Genomic DNA, 16,856 nt, shown 5'->3' with positions numbered 1-16,856 from the left:
AGTGGGATTTAAAGAATAGGCCTCCTTCTGGGCTGTATCATTTCATAATTCTATGATCATCAGCATGGCAATCGTGAATTTTTAATTGAGGCTGTGCTGAAATTTGGGGAAACAGCAAAATACTCTGAAGTTTGAAATCTGAAATAACAGAAAATGCCGAAAATACACAGCAGGTCAGGCAACACCTGTGGAGAGAGAAGACGGATTGGTCAATGATCTTTCATTACAACTGCAAGATATTAACGATGAACAGCTTTAGAAAAAAGTAAAACAAGATATAAATGGCAACAGTGGTAGCAAGAGCATAATAGGATCGTGGAAGAAAGGCAGTTGACCCCCACGGCCAGAATTGTTCGCTGATCGGGCGGGCACACGCCCAACCTGAACAAGCGTTAAATGACACACGATGACATCAGGCAAGCGTTCCGTTGTCATCGCACGCTCGCGCGTTATTTCAGTCGGTGGGCGTGCTCGGGAGTCAGCAGCGTGCCCGCCGACAATTAAAAACCCTATTAAGTCCATTAAAGTAATAATTAAGTTCTATTTTTCACTGCCCGTCCAACCTTACGGTTGGCGGGCAGGTGAAAAGGCCAAGCAGCCTTTGGGTTTTTTAGAAAAGCTCATCCACGAGTGGGATGAGGTTTCCAGCAGCAAATAAAAATGAAATTAAAAAGTTTAAATTTCATTCATAACGTGTCCCTGCTCATGTGACAGAGTCACATTGTGTGTGTGTGGGGTGGGGGGGGAGGGGGGAACATGTTTTTAACATTTTAAAACCTCTCTTTTTTCTTTTCAAAAATCTTCATCTGCCTGAGGCAGCTCTGTGCCTCAGGGAGCTTTTCCTGTGCACCCGCGCGCATGTGCAAACTTGTGCGCTCGCTCTCTTCACCCCCACAAGCAGGCAGCGCTGATGCTGCAGTGCGCATTTCACACTGGGCGGGCTTTAATTGGCCTGCCAGCATGACATTGCGGTCAGGCCCCAGTCCGGGGCGGTGGTCGGCTTCCCAACCGGTCCTGTTTGCCCCCGCCGAGCCCGCCTGACGAGGTCAAAATCCTGGCCCAAGTGTGTGGCTGTATACCACTAGGAGATTCCCACCCCAAGCACCAGACTATTCCTCCTCTACTCCCAATGTCTCTGCTGCAGCCATCCTGCTTTACAGTACTTTGCCAAGAGAAAACTTGAGTATTGGTTAAGATCAGAGTGCGAGTGCAGCAGAGAATTAAATTGGCAAGCAAGCGAATCATCCCAGATTTGCACTAAGTGCGGGAGCGGGTGTGAAAACCGACATCTTACCCGTCGACCGCAATAGCGGGTTTTCGCACCCTATCGTCCCCTTCCCGCCTCATTAATAATGCATTCACAGGAAACACTCCGGATCATGGCGGACAGACTCGGATTTGCCCGCCATGACGTGACCTCAGCGCTTCCTCGCTCCAGGCGCCATATTTAAAGCGCACAAGAGCGCTGCCTACATCATCTCTGCAGGCCAGGGCTGCTCCTCTGCTGCCAGCCTATCCCCCACCTGAATTATGCTCATCTCTTGACCAGGTTTGTCTTTTGAATGACAGCAAGGGTCCAGGCATACACGTCAAGCCTGTCATCATGTGCACATGTCGTGGTTGCGTCACTATTGACTGTGAATTTTTTATTTCCTTTGCTTGTTAAACCAAATTGTAGTGACTTTCTACCTGCCAACTCACCTAACTTTTCATATTAGTCCAATGGAATAGATAAAGATGGAATAACAGTGAGCAAAGTGAGCAAAACCAGTGGCTTTTTATTTTACAAGATGAAATTTGGGGGAGAATCCATTTTAATTACGTGTGATTTCCTTCAGGCACAGGTGGTGCCAGGAGCCTGTGTCTGTCCAGGGGGTCAGGTTGGTTTGAACTGTCACCATGCGCCTTCCCGCTCATCCGCTGCACATTACCCGCTCAACACCAACCATCTCTCAGCCTCCTCACTACCCACTCACCCACCTACCACCTCCCCCACTCATCCACCTCACCCTCCCATCCACCTCACCTTCCCATCCACTTCACCCACTCACCCACCTCCCCCACATTTCCAACTCACCCTCCCATCTACCTCACCCACTCACCCGCCTCACCCACTCACCCACCTCCCCCACATATCTACCTCATCCACACACCCACCTCACCCTCCCATCCACCTAACCCACCTACCCACCTCACCCACTCACCCACCTCACCCTCCCATCCACCTCACCCACTCACCCACCTCACCCACCTCCCCACATATCCACCTCATCCACTCACCCACCTCACCCTCCCAACCACCTCACCCACCTAACCCACTCACCCACCTCACCCACTTCCTCACCCACCTGTCCCGGGCAGCAGGGAATCAGCCCATCAGAAGTTTAAACTCCCTGGGAAATTCCCACTTTGTCTGTGCATCAGGACCTCTGCAGGTACATCTCCCAATGTACATCCCATCTCCAATGATCCAAAGACAGGAAGATTTGAGCCATGGGTATCCCAACTCTTTCCAGCTGTGAACACATTTTTAGAATTAATTAACATTGACATAATTTTCTAATTATTTATTTGCGTTACAAAAAGGAAAGCATTTTTATTTTTAAAAAACTGGAGAAATTTAGGAAATGTCACTGAAGTAGTGAAAGATGTGGCATGCAACATGCTTCAGGATTTCTGGCCATGCTGCTAAAGGAAGGTGGCTGTAATATGCAATATAAAGATGCAACTATTGACCTAAACCAACACCTCAAGGGATTAAGTTCACTAGATAGCAGACTGGAGGTGAGTTTAGAATTCAGATGTGGTGTCCCAGCCAGCATAGCAGAGACAATATAAGCTAGTTCCATTATCTAGCAAGTAGTTCACACTCCACGTTATTGTGACAACTCCATGCATTTGTACTCAGCCGGGGCATTGTCAAGTTAGGCTGGCGGATTTGGCTCTTGGTAAGAGCTTTGTCAAACTGACACTGAAATAAAACTGACAGAATAGAAGACAATATTTACCACTACTGCTTCCAAGGAACGGAGTTATCTACTTTGGCCTTCAAACAAGGACAGAGCTCCCTCTCCCTGCAGTATCCTGTAATAATTAAGAAAGTACAAGTAAGTCAATCCAGCTATATGAAAAGGGTAGCAATTTCATTATTTTCTTACAGGAAACAAAGTGAAACTAATTGGACTAAATAGACTTTGATTAGTACTAACTATCTGAACTTTCTTGCTGTATGCAAAAATAGTATAGCCTAATAATTCTAACTTCACTTTATTAAGTCTGTACTCTGTACACCTTTGGAAAGAATGGAGTGGTACATGAAAACACATATGGAGATCTCAATATTTGCTTCAAATTACAAAATGGGGAATTAAGCTTGATTAAGTTATTGGGCAGTGTGAGTTAACTGGCACTGACTCCACCAAACCCGAGAGGTAATTGGCATACTGGAACTTGAAATGAATATTGCCCTTTATTTGCATTAATTCTGTTCAGTTATTATAAAAACTCTGAATATTTCTGTTCCTGCTAATATACCTGTGTAATGTTGAGGATTAATTGCATTGACTCATTGCTATGTTATAGATTAATGTCAGCCATCTGGGAAAAACACCTTCAGAATATGTTTTATACATGAAAGCAATAAAGCACCTGGCTGCTGATTTCAAACAGTCAACACCAGAAATTGTGAGTACTTGCGAATAGATGTAGCCAAAGAATTTAGAGGCCAGTGTTGAAATTTTCAGCTGAACTAAGTGTATATGGACTGATTGCAAGATTAAACAGAATAAGCCTTGTTTGTATATTTTCTTATTTTGAAAAATAACTTCATATAATAACCTAAACAATGCCAGCCTGAGGGTGGTGTAGGACTGACACTGTTTTAAATGGACTCAATACCATAGTCCACTCAGGCTTCTAATGCCAATCAATAAGTGAGGTTGATGAGTCACTTGGACAGGAATGCTGATGTTGTGTCCCCTTCCTCCAATTTAAAGTCACCTGCCCCACTCTAATCTGGGTCTCCTGCAGTTCACTGAAGATTCAGTATGTAGCTCAAGTAGTCATTAGCTCTCTGTGGCTAACATCTGGGCAATGCTGCTCTATTAAAGGGATTCAGTGGGGGCCAGAAATCTTACGATGCTTAAACTCTGATACTGGTTGTGCAGAATTAAATGCCCGTACATTCTACATAGCAGTTATGAATTTTTAATTAGGGATATAAGCAAGGAAGTCAGATGAACCTCAGGGGTATTTGATCAGCCCATCACTCGTGTACCAATAGCTGATCCCCATCCCAAGTACCAGTCCATTCGTTCTCCACTCCCAATTCCACGATTGCAGCCATCCTCCCTCATTAGCACCTGCTGCTGAGAGAAAATGTGATCAGTGGTTAATATCTAAAGTTGTTAAACTTAATGTTAAAGCCAGAAGCTGCAAAATGCCTAGTAGAAGATGAGGTTCCATTCCTCAAGCTTGAATGGAGTTTCATTGTAAGAGGTGGGAGGCCAAGGAGAGGAAAGGTCAGAAGTTGAGTGAAATGATGAATTAAAACGGTAAACAAAAGGAAGTGCAGGATCACTTTGCAGATGGGATGGAGGTGTTCAAGAAAACAATCTCCCAATCTGTATCTTGTCTCCCCAGTATAGAGGAGGCTGCACTGTGAACGATGAATATTGTATATTAAGTAGAAAGAAGTACAACTAAATTGTTCTTTCACCCAGAAGGAGTGTTAGGGCCCAGAACAATAGGAAGGAAAGAGGTGAAAGGGAAGGTGTCACACCTCCTGTGTTTGCATGGGAAGGTGCCGGGTTAAGGTGAGCAGATGTTGGGTGTAATGGAACAACACACTACCTGATCCTTCTTTTCCCTTAACTTCCTTCTGGCCTCGTTCTTTTTTCCAATCTCACCCTTTATCATGTTTTTACTATTGCCCTCTTAGCTTCCCAACTCTGAATTTTCTTGTTGTTTGAAAAAATAAAACCACTTGATAATTCTGGTCTTTCCAAATTGTATTCTGACCATCTTTGGAAAGATTGGAGAGGTACATGAGGGCACATGTAGAGATGCAAATATCTGCTTTAAATCACAAAAGGGGATATTGTTAAATCTTGGGTTAAGCTATTGAACATGCAGCTCTTGGGCAGTGTGAGTCTACTGGGAGAAAAGTACTGGAAGATGTTGCGGCTACTTGGAGCAGCAACTGGCTCCAGTAAACCTGAGGAGATCTTTGACAGACCTGAACTTGACATGGATATTACCCCAATTCTGTACTAATTCTTTTTAATAATTATAATATCTCTGAACATTTTTGTTTGTGCTACTAATGGTGTATAATGCATTGACATTGCTTTTTGTAGACTAGAATCAGGTACCCAGTAAGGCAACCCTCAAGGAGTTCTACAGAGTTTGTCTACTGCGAAAGCATTTTAGCAAAACACATACTTAAAAGCTTAGAATCAACATCATCAGTAACTGTACCAGTGAGTAATTTTAGTGATAACGTTTAGAGGCTAGTGTTGTGCCTCAGGAAAAATTAAAGCTGAACCAAGTGAATATGCACTGATTAAAGAAAATAAGGCCTTGTTTGTGCATCACAAGTCCCAGATATTGTAACATGAAAATCATTTCCTTTTTATTATGAGTTTCTTATTTTGACGAATAATTTCACATAATAATCTAAACAATGTCAGCCAGGGGTTGGCATAGGACTGACACTGTGCCATAATGAGTCTGTTTTAAATGGAATCAATATCATTGTCTGTTCACAATCCTTATTCAACTTAATAAGTGAGGTTGATGAGTCACTGGGACAGGAATGATTGATGTTGTGTCCCCTTCTTCCAATTTAATGTCAGCTGCTTGACTCTAATCTTGGACACTTGTAGTGTGTTGACGACTCAACAGCAGAAATGGCCATGAGTTCCCTGTGGCTAATACCTGGACAACATTACCCTATTAAAGGGATTCAGTGGCGGCCAAATACTTTCAATACTTAAACTCCAGTGTTAATGAATGAGTTTAATTCAGAATAGGATTAAATTTGGGAATATCTGTACACAGAGAAAGATTTACATTGAAAATACTTGACCACAATTTTGTTTATGCTCCTTTGATTGGCTGTCCTTCAGTGACAGTTGCATAACTCTTCTAAATCTCATTTAAAAATAAATAAGCTGACAAAATGAGAACGTGCAATGTAAGAAATAGCAATGGTATGGGTTGAGTCGACAACTGGTAAACTGTTTTGATTTCCAGCACTCATGCTCCATGTTGTGATGAGTATAGTTTATCACCAGCTGATCTCCTATAGCATTGCTCACAGATGGTCTGGAATAGCATTGTGATGTTTAGCTGCTAAGATGGAAGCTGTATTTAGATGACCTGTTCTTTTAACACCACTGCTCAAGTGCTTTCTCTGGGAAAGTGGCGTAAATAGGAACACAATGAACTCAATTGGAGGATAATTGTTGAGTATGGCAGCAGTTTGTGAATCCCCTTCCCTTAGGGAGATTATCATGGTTAAAAAAGAACAGCAGGAAACAGTTTCCTTTTATTAAAGTACATTTGGCGTTTTGTAACGAATACACGTTAGATGCAAGATACATTAATCAACCTCCTGTGGTGCTGCTCACAATAAGTTAGAGGATCTCTAAGCATAAATTAGAGAGGTTCATCCAAAACTCTGCTGCCCAGCTCCAACTTTCTCTAATTTTCTAAATAGATTGCGCTCTTCAAATTCTGGTGTCTTTTCTCGCGCATTCCCAATTTCCATCTCTGCACCCTTGGTGGCTATACCTTCAGCTGCCTGGGTACTCGGCTCTGGAATTACCTCTGTAAACTTCACTTCCTTGCTACCTCTCTCCTCTCCTTTAAGATGGGCTTTAAAACCTAACTCTTTAACTAAACATTCAGTCACCCGTTCTAATAACAAAGACATCCTGTGGGATAATGGCTACCCTGATCAGATCATTTCGTACTATATATCTCACAACCTCATGAATGGGTCTAAGGCCATCACTTTTGGCCCTGAAAAGTGCCCAGTCCACTTCGGATTACCCTGGAAGGGAAAGGTATCTCAAAAATTTGAGCAACAGGTGAAGCTAGCTGTTTCACGCTGCCACAATGCACTAGCAACACAAGTGGTATTTGCCACTAACAGGATGCTGCTGTCAAGCCAAAAAGGTGTTCTGCCTATCACAAAAATGAGTAATGTGGTATATAAATTTCAGTGCCAGTGTGATTGCTAAGTATATAGGACGTACATTCCAAAGACTGGCGGATCATATCAATCGCATGTCCCTTCTGCTGTTCGCAACGGGCAGGGTATAGGCCATAACCAACCAGCCCGTGCTTGCAAAACTGAAAACACAGTGTCCAACATTAGATGTGACTCCACAATTGGACAACATTTGCTAAATAACCATCAGAGTGCTAAAAATTACTCTGACAACCAATTTAAGAATGTCAGTCGGACTTGCGTGTAATGGAAACTACATATAATAATACACAGGGACCTGTTCTTTGCAGACAGAAAGAACATGTACACGCATTGTGCCTGTTTCAGCTAAACAAAATAAGTGATAGCCATTCGCTGATTCATTCCTCAGGGCAATGCCTTGACCAATCAGAGCAAAGCTGTCTGGTTTAAATTTCAAACAATTCTTGGCAGTTAATTGCCAATCACCATTAATTGGTGCATTCTCCTGGCAAAGCCTCTATCAATCAGAGTCCACTTAAACCAATCAGCATTCTCATGTTATACAGTATAAAGTTTTTGCTTCACCTGAGATTGGTATTCTTGTGATTGTCCTGATGAGTGCAAGATGAAAAGCTTTAACAAAATGTCTTTTTCCAGCAATACTCAAGTTCTGAACTACAAAATGACTATTTGTCCTAATAATTCTTTATATGGCTCAGAGTCCAATTTTGTATGATAGTGCTCCACTGCAGTGCTTGGAAATGTCTCACTATATTAAGGGTGCTATATAAATGCAAGTTCTGGTTGCTGTTTTATAAAAACAGAAAAAATTCTCCTATGTAAAATCTTTTCTTGGTATGCATCCCTTTTATGGCTTCAAGGTGTAATTGTTCCGTTCCCTTGCAAGTATGGTAGGTTTATTTAATTCACATTGCAGGTGGGAACCCTAGTCTTGTTTGACAGGTCTAGCTTTAAAATTTGTAGACCTTGTGGAACCAATATGTTGGGGAGGGAGCTGAAACACACAGCATTGAATATTGGTTTTGACTTTAAGAAAAGACAGATAATATAACTAATCTTAATTGTAGCAATTAATGTTTAACAACCTTATCCCAACCTTGAGGCTGTTCAATCAGGTTGTTTTAGTCTCTCCTTTAGCCTGTTACAGTGTCTGAGAAAATGGAAGTGGGAGTTTGGGGAACCTCTGGCCGGGAGTCAATCGCGTGGCAAGGATAATCCATTCCAGTGTGGTAGAATGCATTTGCCAATGATTGAGAAAGACACAAAAGTGTTACACGAAGGAGTTACAGGAAGTGTGTGATGGTATATAGAAGAAGTATTGAGAGTTTATTTATGTACACACATATGTACGTTGAGACTGGGAAATAGATAGTGGCGAGTGGTTCCTGGATAGAAAACTGAGATACATTTTGATGCTATGCTTAAAATGTGACGGACAGTATTCAAACAAATTTTGATTTAAGCATAGGCAGATGTATGTATGAAATTTTTCAAATTGTTACATTTTGAAGTGCAATATTTATGAAAAATTGTAACTACATATGTGTCAAAATGGGGCCCTTTCTGTAAAGTTGTCACCTATTAGAGTTTGTTTCCTTTAATTTAAACGCTGATCCACTTTAACAACAGAATGATAGTGTTATGTGGCATCATGTTCCTATCATTATCCTGATTACGACTTGCAAGGAACAATACAAGAAAGATCCAGTGGATAGAAGTGATTTTTGAGTAATTCAGCCATTACTTCAGATTTCTCCTCCAGGATGCCTGTGAGGGAATGATTTGTGATGTGTTGTATTAATTTCTTTGATCACTTTACACTTTGCCTTTATTGTGGTAGCATATAGTCAATGCGGTTTCCGCCCAGTTCTCGGTTTCATTGTATGCAAATGAGATTCTCAGGAAGTAGTGGTCACTCACAGTTTATGCTGTATCAAAAGACACCAGGGCAAAGTTTGGAACCTCATCATGGTAGAATGTAGTGATTAATTAGTGATTTTTCCACCATGAAACTCATCAATACACATTGTGGAATTAGTTAATTAGAAAGTTAGGTTTTAGTCTGTTTTCAGGCATTACCATGTATGGACTTGGATTTTTCCAATGTCATTGAGTTTCTCGGCATCTCACTTCATCTTAAAGTGAGTATATTTGCTGCATTTTTTTCCTTTCAGAAAAGCTATGAACCTTGCCTTAAACATGCTGCCTGGGGAATCTAGAAGACATAGTCTCAGGATAAGGTATTTGTTATTTAGGACTGAAATGAGGAGAAATTTCTTCACTCAGGCAGTTGTAAATCTTTAGAATTCTCTAGCTCAAAGAGCAAAGGATGATCAGTTATTGGGCCTACGATAGATAAGTAGATTTTTGATCTCAAAAGGAACCATGGGGCACAAGGCTAGAGTGGGAAAATGGAGTTAAAGATCCACCGTAATCTTACTGAATGATGGAGTGGGTTTGAGGGATCGCATGACGTACTCTTGCTCCTATTTATTTTGTTGTTTGCAGTCCCAAGAATTGCCTTCCCATGAGGGTCATTCGAAAGGTCTGTCAAGCCCAGTGCCCTCTGCAGTTCAGCAGTTGGAGGAATATAAAGAATGTGGATCAGAGGAAGAGGTGGTGACAGAAGAAATGCCTGTGCAGTTAAACTGGAGTGCGTTCTGTGTATCTAGCCAGTGTTAGGATTAGGATTAGGGTCAGGGTCAGGGTCAGGTTCTTGTACATGGGCTTTGAAATGTGGGAATAATGGCAGGACTGTCCAGGACAGGATAAAGCATCCTGGTTGTTTCAAAGATGTCAATATTAGAACCACTTGCACTTTCTGTTCCCATACCACAAAGAAATTTTCAAGCCTTGGGTGGCAGGAGTTGTGAAAAAAATATTGGGACTAATTTTTATCTCTCTACTGCCCTGGATTTGGTGGAAACTGGGTGGTAAAATCACAAACTGAGCTGCCAACTTGCTGCTGGAGTTTCTTCCATTCCAATTTTCACAGGACCTCAATTTAGGCAGCCAGAGCTGCTGCCAGGAATGGTCTTGTTTATATAGGCAAATTGGGTCAGGACCTCAGTGCCATTTTCATCATTGTCTGCATCACTACCACCAGTTCCTCAACCCACCCACAAACTCTGGACGCTACAAGTCTAAAGAATGAACCTCAGCTTCAGTTAGGGAAAACTGGAAGTCAGTCTGCTATTTATTTTTACTGTGGTCATTTACATGGTTTGAATCTTAACAGGTTCAAGTATGTCACCTCCTTGCTGTTGGCAGTATTGGAAACATTTTCCAGCTGCTGTAAACTGCTGCTTCATTTCACTTCCCTGCACTTCCACCTGTCCCCTTTGAAGTGCTGCACTAGGCTGATTTATGATCAGCTGCCCCATTCAGATTTCCCACCCTCCCAATCATCGAGCTGCTGATAAACACTGTGATTCGTGCTGGCAGCTCACCTATTCAATGTAAATAAATGGAGCCCAATCACAAAAATTGATTGGGTGGAGAAGATGGACCTGCCCACAGCCCACCCAATGTACACTCAGCATGAAAATTGCCTCCATTATCACTTTACCTCTGAATTTTGTGTTTTAAACCAGTTTAGACTAATGGGATCAGAAGGTTCTTATGTTGCCTCCTACCTGAAATTAATTTGAGCAGTCTCAACACGATTCCTGGTGAGTTAGAGCCCAGATCATCAGGCTCTCCATCTGAAAAACCACAGGGATATATGATTTGATGTAGAAATGCTGACAACCTGGGGTGTTGTTTTGAGGTTGAGTGTTAAAATTGCTAGTTAAGTAGGCCGGACCATCATTACTTTAACTTTGCTGTACTGGGCAGTTAAGTGTTTCATTCGGAAACTGGATGCAAGCCTGGGTCAGTGATAATATGTCTGTTCCATCCCTCACCAATAGAAAAATTCTTCTTCAGATTTATTTAGTACTGGGGAGGCAATGGCCTGAGTTTTCATGCTGTAGAGTGTAAGAGTATTCCTCCCAAATACATTCGGAAATTCTGGTATAACAGTGCAAGAATTTGTTGCAAAACCACAGCAGTGAGGAGAATATCAAATTCATTCCATTTGTCTCATTCAAGGATCTCACACCTATCACTCGTGTTCCAACTAACCAGGGACAGAGCAAGTGTTTGGCTAATGCACCCGCCAGTGAAAGCCTGTCGAAAAGGTATTGCCATTCAATTCTCCTTTTGAGCAATGTTTACATCTTGATAGCTGCTGAAAGGTAAAGTTAATATAATTCATGTTCATTTGCCAACAAGAGTTGCAACCATTTGCATTACTAGCTTATTGTAAGTATTTTAATTATCGAATTACATCATTGTTTTACTTTTATATTTATGGAAATCTAGTCATTTCATCAGAATGTGATGAATTGCCTTCCAGTGGTCTGTTTGTTTCTGTTCAATCCCATCAAATTTTCTAGAATTCGTCTATGTTCAGAACTAATTTGTATAAAGTGTGCTATTGTTCAGGATATTAGGTACTCCAATGTAATGACACAAATTAAACTCCACTCATACAGTGACTCCAGTTATATAATCCTTTAAAGTACATGCTATGAGATACAGTTTATCTTCTTAAAATTACTTATTTCCCCCCAGGTGTGAATTTCTTATGGCGTTATTGGCTTAAAAATTGGGTTTCACTCGTGCGGGGTCAAAATTTGCAACTCTCCAATGCCCATGCAGTTCGATGCGGGGGCGATTCCGTTTTCATGTACTGTCATTACCTGCATAATCAGGACTTTGGCCCATGTGGCAGCACATCTTCTCTGTCCTCCAAGGTGCCAGTGGCCTTTGCCACAGCAGGGGGCCCCTGGTGCAGTGAGCAGCGCGAGAGGCTAGTGCTGTGATAAGTAAGAGATTTGCTTGCCAATCACATCATACGGCCAGACTCTCCTCTTAAAGGCAAGCTGAAGCTTTAAAGGAAAGCTGTATAAAAATGTTGCTACAATGGAAATTAGTTTAAAGTGAACACCAGGGCAGAAAGAGGGTTCCAGAGTGATGGTTGTAGTATTGGGAGCATTAATACCTGCAGGTGGACAAGGAGAGATGCCACGGTCTAGTGGTAGGGGTCAGGAGGCCCTCAAGGACCAGCCTTAGAAGGGAGTGGGAGCAGGTAGACAGGGAAGTCAATTCCCAGGGTCTAAGCCTGAGGACTTGGTAGCAGTGCCACAAGAAGTCTAATGACCTCACACGGGTAGTCTGTGAATGCATCTTCGTATGACATCTCCTACCCATCATTACACCAATTGCTCACGCTGCCCATTATACACATCCCCATCACTCACCCAGCAGCACACCATGGCACTCAGGACTCACACCTCAAATCCGGATACTCCACTTCACCCTCACACGCCTACCAATGCTGCCAACCTCAAACCCACATCTGGCTGACTCCACATACCTCCAGCTATTCAGCTGTAGCAGGCACAAACACAGTGCTATACAACCACTCAAAATTCTTCCCTCTCTCTTACAGCACACAACAGAAGGGAGCAGAACCAGGGCACCTGTATCCCCTGAACCCTACAGAGGAAACGGCCGTCCGCATTAGGGCCCAGCTGCGATGAGGCCCATGGCATCTAGCACAGCTAAGAACATTGAAGATAATCGTGCCTTGTACCCCTTCTCAAAACCCAGAACACCCTCATCCTGTTATCTGGCATCATAAGCAAGTTGCAGACGGCGTTACCATGGGCCTCCTGCTTCCTACCCTGCCCCACTTCCCTCACCGCTTTTGAGTTCCTGTTTTCAGACAGCCAATAGCTGCTGCCTGCCCAACCACAGTAGCCCCAGAAGGAGGAAAGAGTAGCAGTGAAGCATTAATGAGGATGCTCTGTCATTCGATTAGCACGTGGTGAGTCATCTGCACGAGTGAGCAGGAACCAGGCCAGAGGTAAAGCATGGTTTGTTTGCCATTCACTGGTGGGTGTGGTTGTGGTAATCTGATGTGTAGTATACCTTTAAGGAGAACGTTATAATAGAAGATTACAGGATCTTGGTATTCAATAGCAGAGTAGCGTGGGCTACCTCTGTAGTCAGTAGTCCGTAGTCAGTAGTTAGTAGCAGCTGTGGGAGAGATGGTATATATGAAAAACTTTGGAGAAGGTCCAAAGTGGTTACCAGGTGAAATAAGTGCAGTGACTGGACCTCTTACCATGTGAAGGTGGAAGGCCGAGTCATATGGAGACATGAAAATCATCTAAGGAAGAGAGAAACTAGGCACCAAGAAATGATTCCACCAGTGTGGTGACTGGTTCAGTGCTTCCTGCTGAGAGAACTCCACCTAGTACATATGTGTCTGAAACATATGTTGTTCCTTCAAGAATGGAGGATACAGATCTGCAGGAGCCCACCAAAGAACTTGATGTCAGGAACCTCCTTTTCCGGAGTTGCCTGAATAAGGCATCTGAGGTTGTAGAGCTGAGAAGCTCTACACACATAAGGAAACCCCCAGAAAGACTGAATTTGTAAATTACTTACAAGCATAAATAATTTGCTATTTTGAAAAAATTGTAATTGTAAATATAAAATGTATATCTGAATAAAGGAGGAGGGATGTAGTAATTTGATGTGTAATATACCTTTAAGAATGCATTTTTTAAATTTATTCATTCATGGGATGTGGGCTTCGCTGTGTGGGCCAGCATTTATTGCCCATACTTAGTTACCCTTGGGAAGGTGGTGGTGATCTGCCTTCTTGAACCGCTGCATTCCATGTGGTGTAGGTACACCTAAAGTGCTATTAGGAAGGGAGTTCCAGGATTTTGACCCAGCAACAGTGAAGGAACAGTGATATGTTTCCAAGTCAGGGTGGTGATGGAAGGTCACATAATCTTAGTATCCAATAGCAGAGCAGTGTGAGCTACCTCTGTAGTTCGTAGTCTGTAGTCAGTAGTTAGTAGCAGCAGTAGTGTAGAGATAGAGTTTGAGGCATAAGCACATGTTTAGTTGCTGCTGAGCACCTTTTGTAATTAAACAGAGTTTCAACCGAATGAAGTGTCTGCTACACAACTCTATCATTAGTACCAAATCGGCCACCTCTTATAACAAGCATGCGAACAGGATCCAACAAACTGGTGACTAGGATCCAATAGAGGTTATAGATTAATACTGCTGCAGAGGACACAGATGAGGACCCCAATGCATGGCATACAGGAGAACTCTGATGGGCAGGCACATCAAGATACTGGATGCATTGCCTGACCTGCCTAGCAGCCTTCTGTCACTATCGAGTAGCATGGAGGAGTCAGGCTCCAACTTAGCAAAGAGCATTATGTGGAGCTTGCCATCTCTGCAGCCTCTGCTCCACTTCCCTGTCATGTTGCAGGTCCAGAGGCGCTGCTGTCTCTATACTTCTTACAGTCTTCGTGTGGACTCCTCTGGCACCTCCTGTGAGGATGCAGCAGCACTCCCTGGCAAATCCAGGAACTCAACAAAGTATCTTCGAAAACAGTCCTTTGAGACCAAAAAGTCGCGTTACCTGAGATTTTTTTCATTCATTTGTTAGGTGTGAGCATCCCTGGCAAGATAATGCCCAACCTTAACTGCACTTGAAAAGGTGGTGATAAGCCAGCCCCTTGTAGTGGTGCAGTCCATGTGGTATAGGCTCTCCCTCATTGCCGTTAGGGAGAGAGTTCAAGGATTTTGACCCAGCGACAGTGAAGGAATGAAGATGTAGTTCCAAGTCAGCATGGTATGTGACTTGGAGGGGAACTTGGAGGTTCAGGTTTTCCCATCGATCCCGTGACTTTGTTCTTCTAACTGGTAGAGGTTGCAGGTTTGGAAGGTGCTGTCAAAGAGGGCTAGGTGAGTTACTGCAATGCACCTTGTAGATGGTGCACACTGCTGCCACTGTACACCAATGACGGAGGGATGAATGTTTACGGTGGTGGATCAAGCAGGCTGCTTTATCTTGGATTGTGTTGAACTACTTGTGTTGTTGGAGCTGCACTCAACCAGACAAGTGGAGAATATCCTCTTGCATCCTGACTCGTGCCTCGTAAATGGCGAACAGGATTTGGGGAGTCAGGAGATGGGCTACTCACTGAAGAATGCCCAGGAATTTTCTGCGCTCATTGATGGCAGGCGTGAGCAGACATTATGGCAAGAAGGCCAAAAGTCACTTTTACGGCATCGTGAAACCGGTATGCGATCGTCCGCTCTGCCAGTCAATGGCAGGCCATGTTTCCCACCACCACACGTCAGGAATATGATTTTACTGCATTTGCATCTCATCATTGCGCACGCTAGATTCATCCCCCACGTCAAATTTACCTCCCACGCCAGCATGAATTCAGAATGGCATGATTTACAAGTGCACCTGGCAAGCCAAACTTCGAAGGGAACTCGTGAGTGTGCACAACCTTGCGCAGCACTTGCGAGGATCACCCGTAGAACATCAAGGAAGAGGTGCCACACATTCATGGGGAGGGCACAGGCACATCGCTTTTTCCCAGCTGGCTTTCAGTGCGGTGCCTGGTCAGGGGCTCCAGTGTGGGTAAGGGTGGGGTAGGGCAGCACAGACTGAAGTAAGTACACAAGCACATGCAGATGGGGTGGGGCTCGTGGTGGGTTTGGCAGGGGGGGCGGTGGGTGGAGGAGGAGGGACGTGGCCAAACACTTGGAAAATCTTGTCAAAAGTGAGTATTCTTCCGCAGCTGAGACCGTTCAGCAGCCGCTACATTGATGTGCTTGGAGTCGGGCCTCTGAAGCATTTCTGCCCATTCAATCAACGCAAAAGCACAAATGGGCCACCAAATGCTCCGGAACCTTTCACGCCTTGGGCGCAGACTGCATGTTAGTGTGTGTTTTAGGGTGCTGCAGGACAATTGGACAACTGGGCAAGTTGTACAATCACATTGCGAAAGGTGGCCATGGCGCAGTAACTGGTGGAGCTGCTCACAGCCCCTTGCAATGTCAATCTAACCACACAGTCTTGCAGTGTGGGTTAGGAGAATGCCTGCGCGTCAGCTGAGAGCACAGCACGCAGTCCAGTAGCCGAAGCTGCCACCAATCAGCCAAACGGAGTGAAAGAAAGGTGGGTGGGGTCTCAGGCAGCCACGTAGCGCACTAAACACTAGTCATCCAAGTAGTGGCGAGAACTCTCCTGCATGTGTGTAGGAGTCTTCAGACTTAACCAAGAGAATTCCTCAGTTATGCTAACCCACGCATATCTCTCTTTGACCCTGCAGGAGGAGAACATCAGGATACTGGTGATCTAGTGGCATGCCTTATGCCTTACAGGTAGCAGAGAAGAAGAAGAGTTTAACAGGGGCGCCTGGCTCACTGGAGGAGCACCACCCTCAAGATGAAGGGGCGGCAGGGCCTCCTGCACATGTGGCTGAAGATCCACAGAGAGCAGTTGCTCGTAGGTGCCGCAGATGGTCTACAGATGGTGCTTGTCATTTTTGCAGATGACTGAGCACCAGTGTCGCTGAAGACTACGCATGTCGAGGGAACTGGTCAGTCACATACGCCACCTGCTGCAGGATCTGGCGCCACGGAGAGAGGGAGACCTTACCTGCCTGGGAGCCAATGTAGGTCAGCGAACATAGGTAATAGGGTTTTGTTGCAACACAGGGAGCAGAGTTAAAACAAGGGCAAAGTGGGGCAATGT

The 16,856-nt window shown here is 43.8% G+C and overlaps 1 protein-coding gene across 1 annotated transcript in view; it reads left to right on the top strand.

Annotated features, from left to right (window-relative positions):
- LOC144680443 (uncharacterized) overlaps nucleotides 1-16,856 on the top strand; it is an 80,177-nt gene that overhangs the window by 15,377 nt on the left and 47,944 nt on the right. The window contains exon 4 of the mRNA XM_078541407.1: nucleotides 11,312-11,400. Within this exon, the coding sequence (XP_078397533.1) occupies nucleotides 11,312-11,400 (89 nt within the window). The remainder of the gene's footprint in view (nucleotides 1-11,311; nucleotides 11,401-16,856) is intronic.

Source organism: Cetorhinus maximus, chromosome 5, assembly GCF_964194155.1.
Source record: "Cetorhinus maximus chromosome 5, sCetMax3.hap1.1, whole genome shotgun sequence".
In the NCBI taxonomy this organism is placed as follows: Eukaryota; Metazoa; Chordata; class Chondrichthyes; order Lamniformes; family Cetorhinidae; genus Cetorhinus; species Cetorhinus maximus.
The sequence above is the reverse complement of the archived record's forward strand: the minus strand, read 5'-3'. Positions and strand labels throughout refer to the sequence as shown.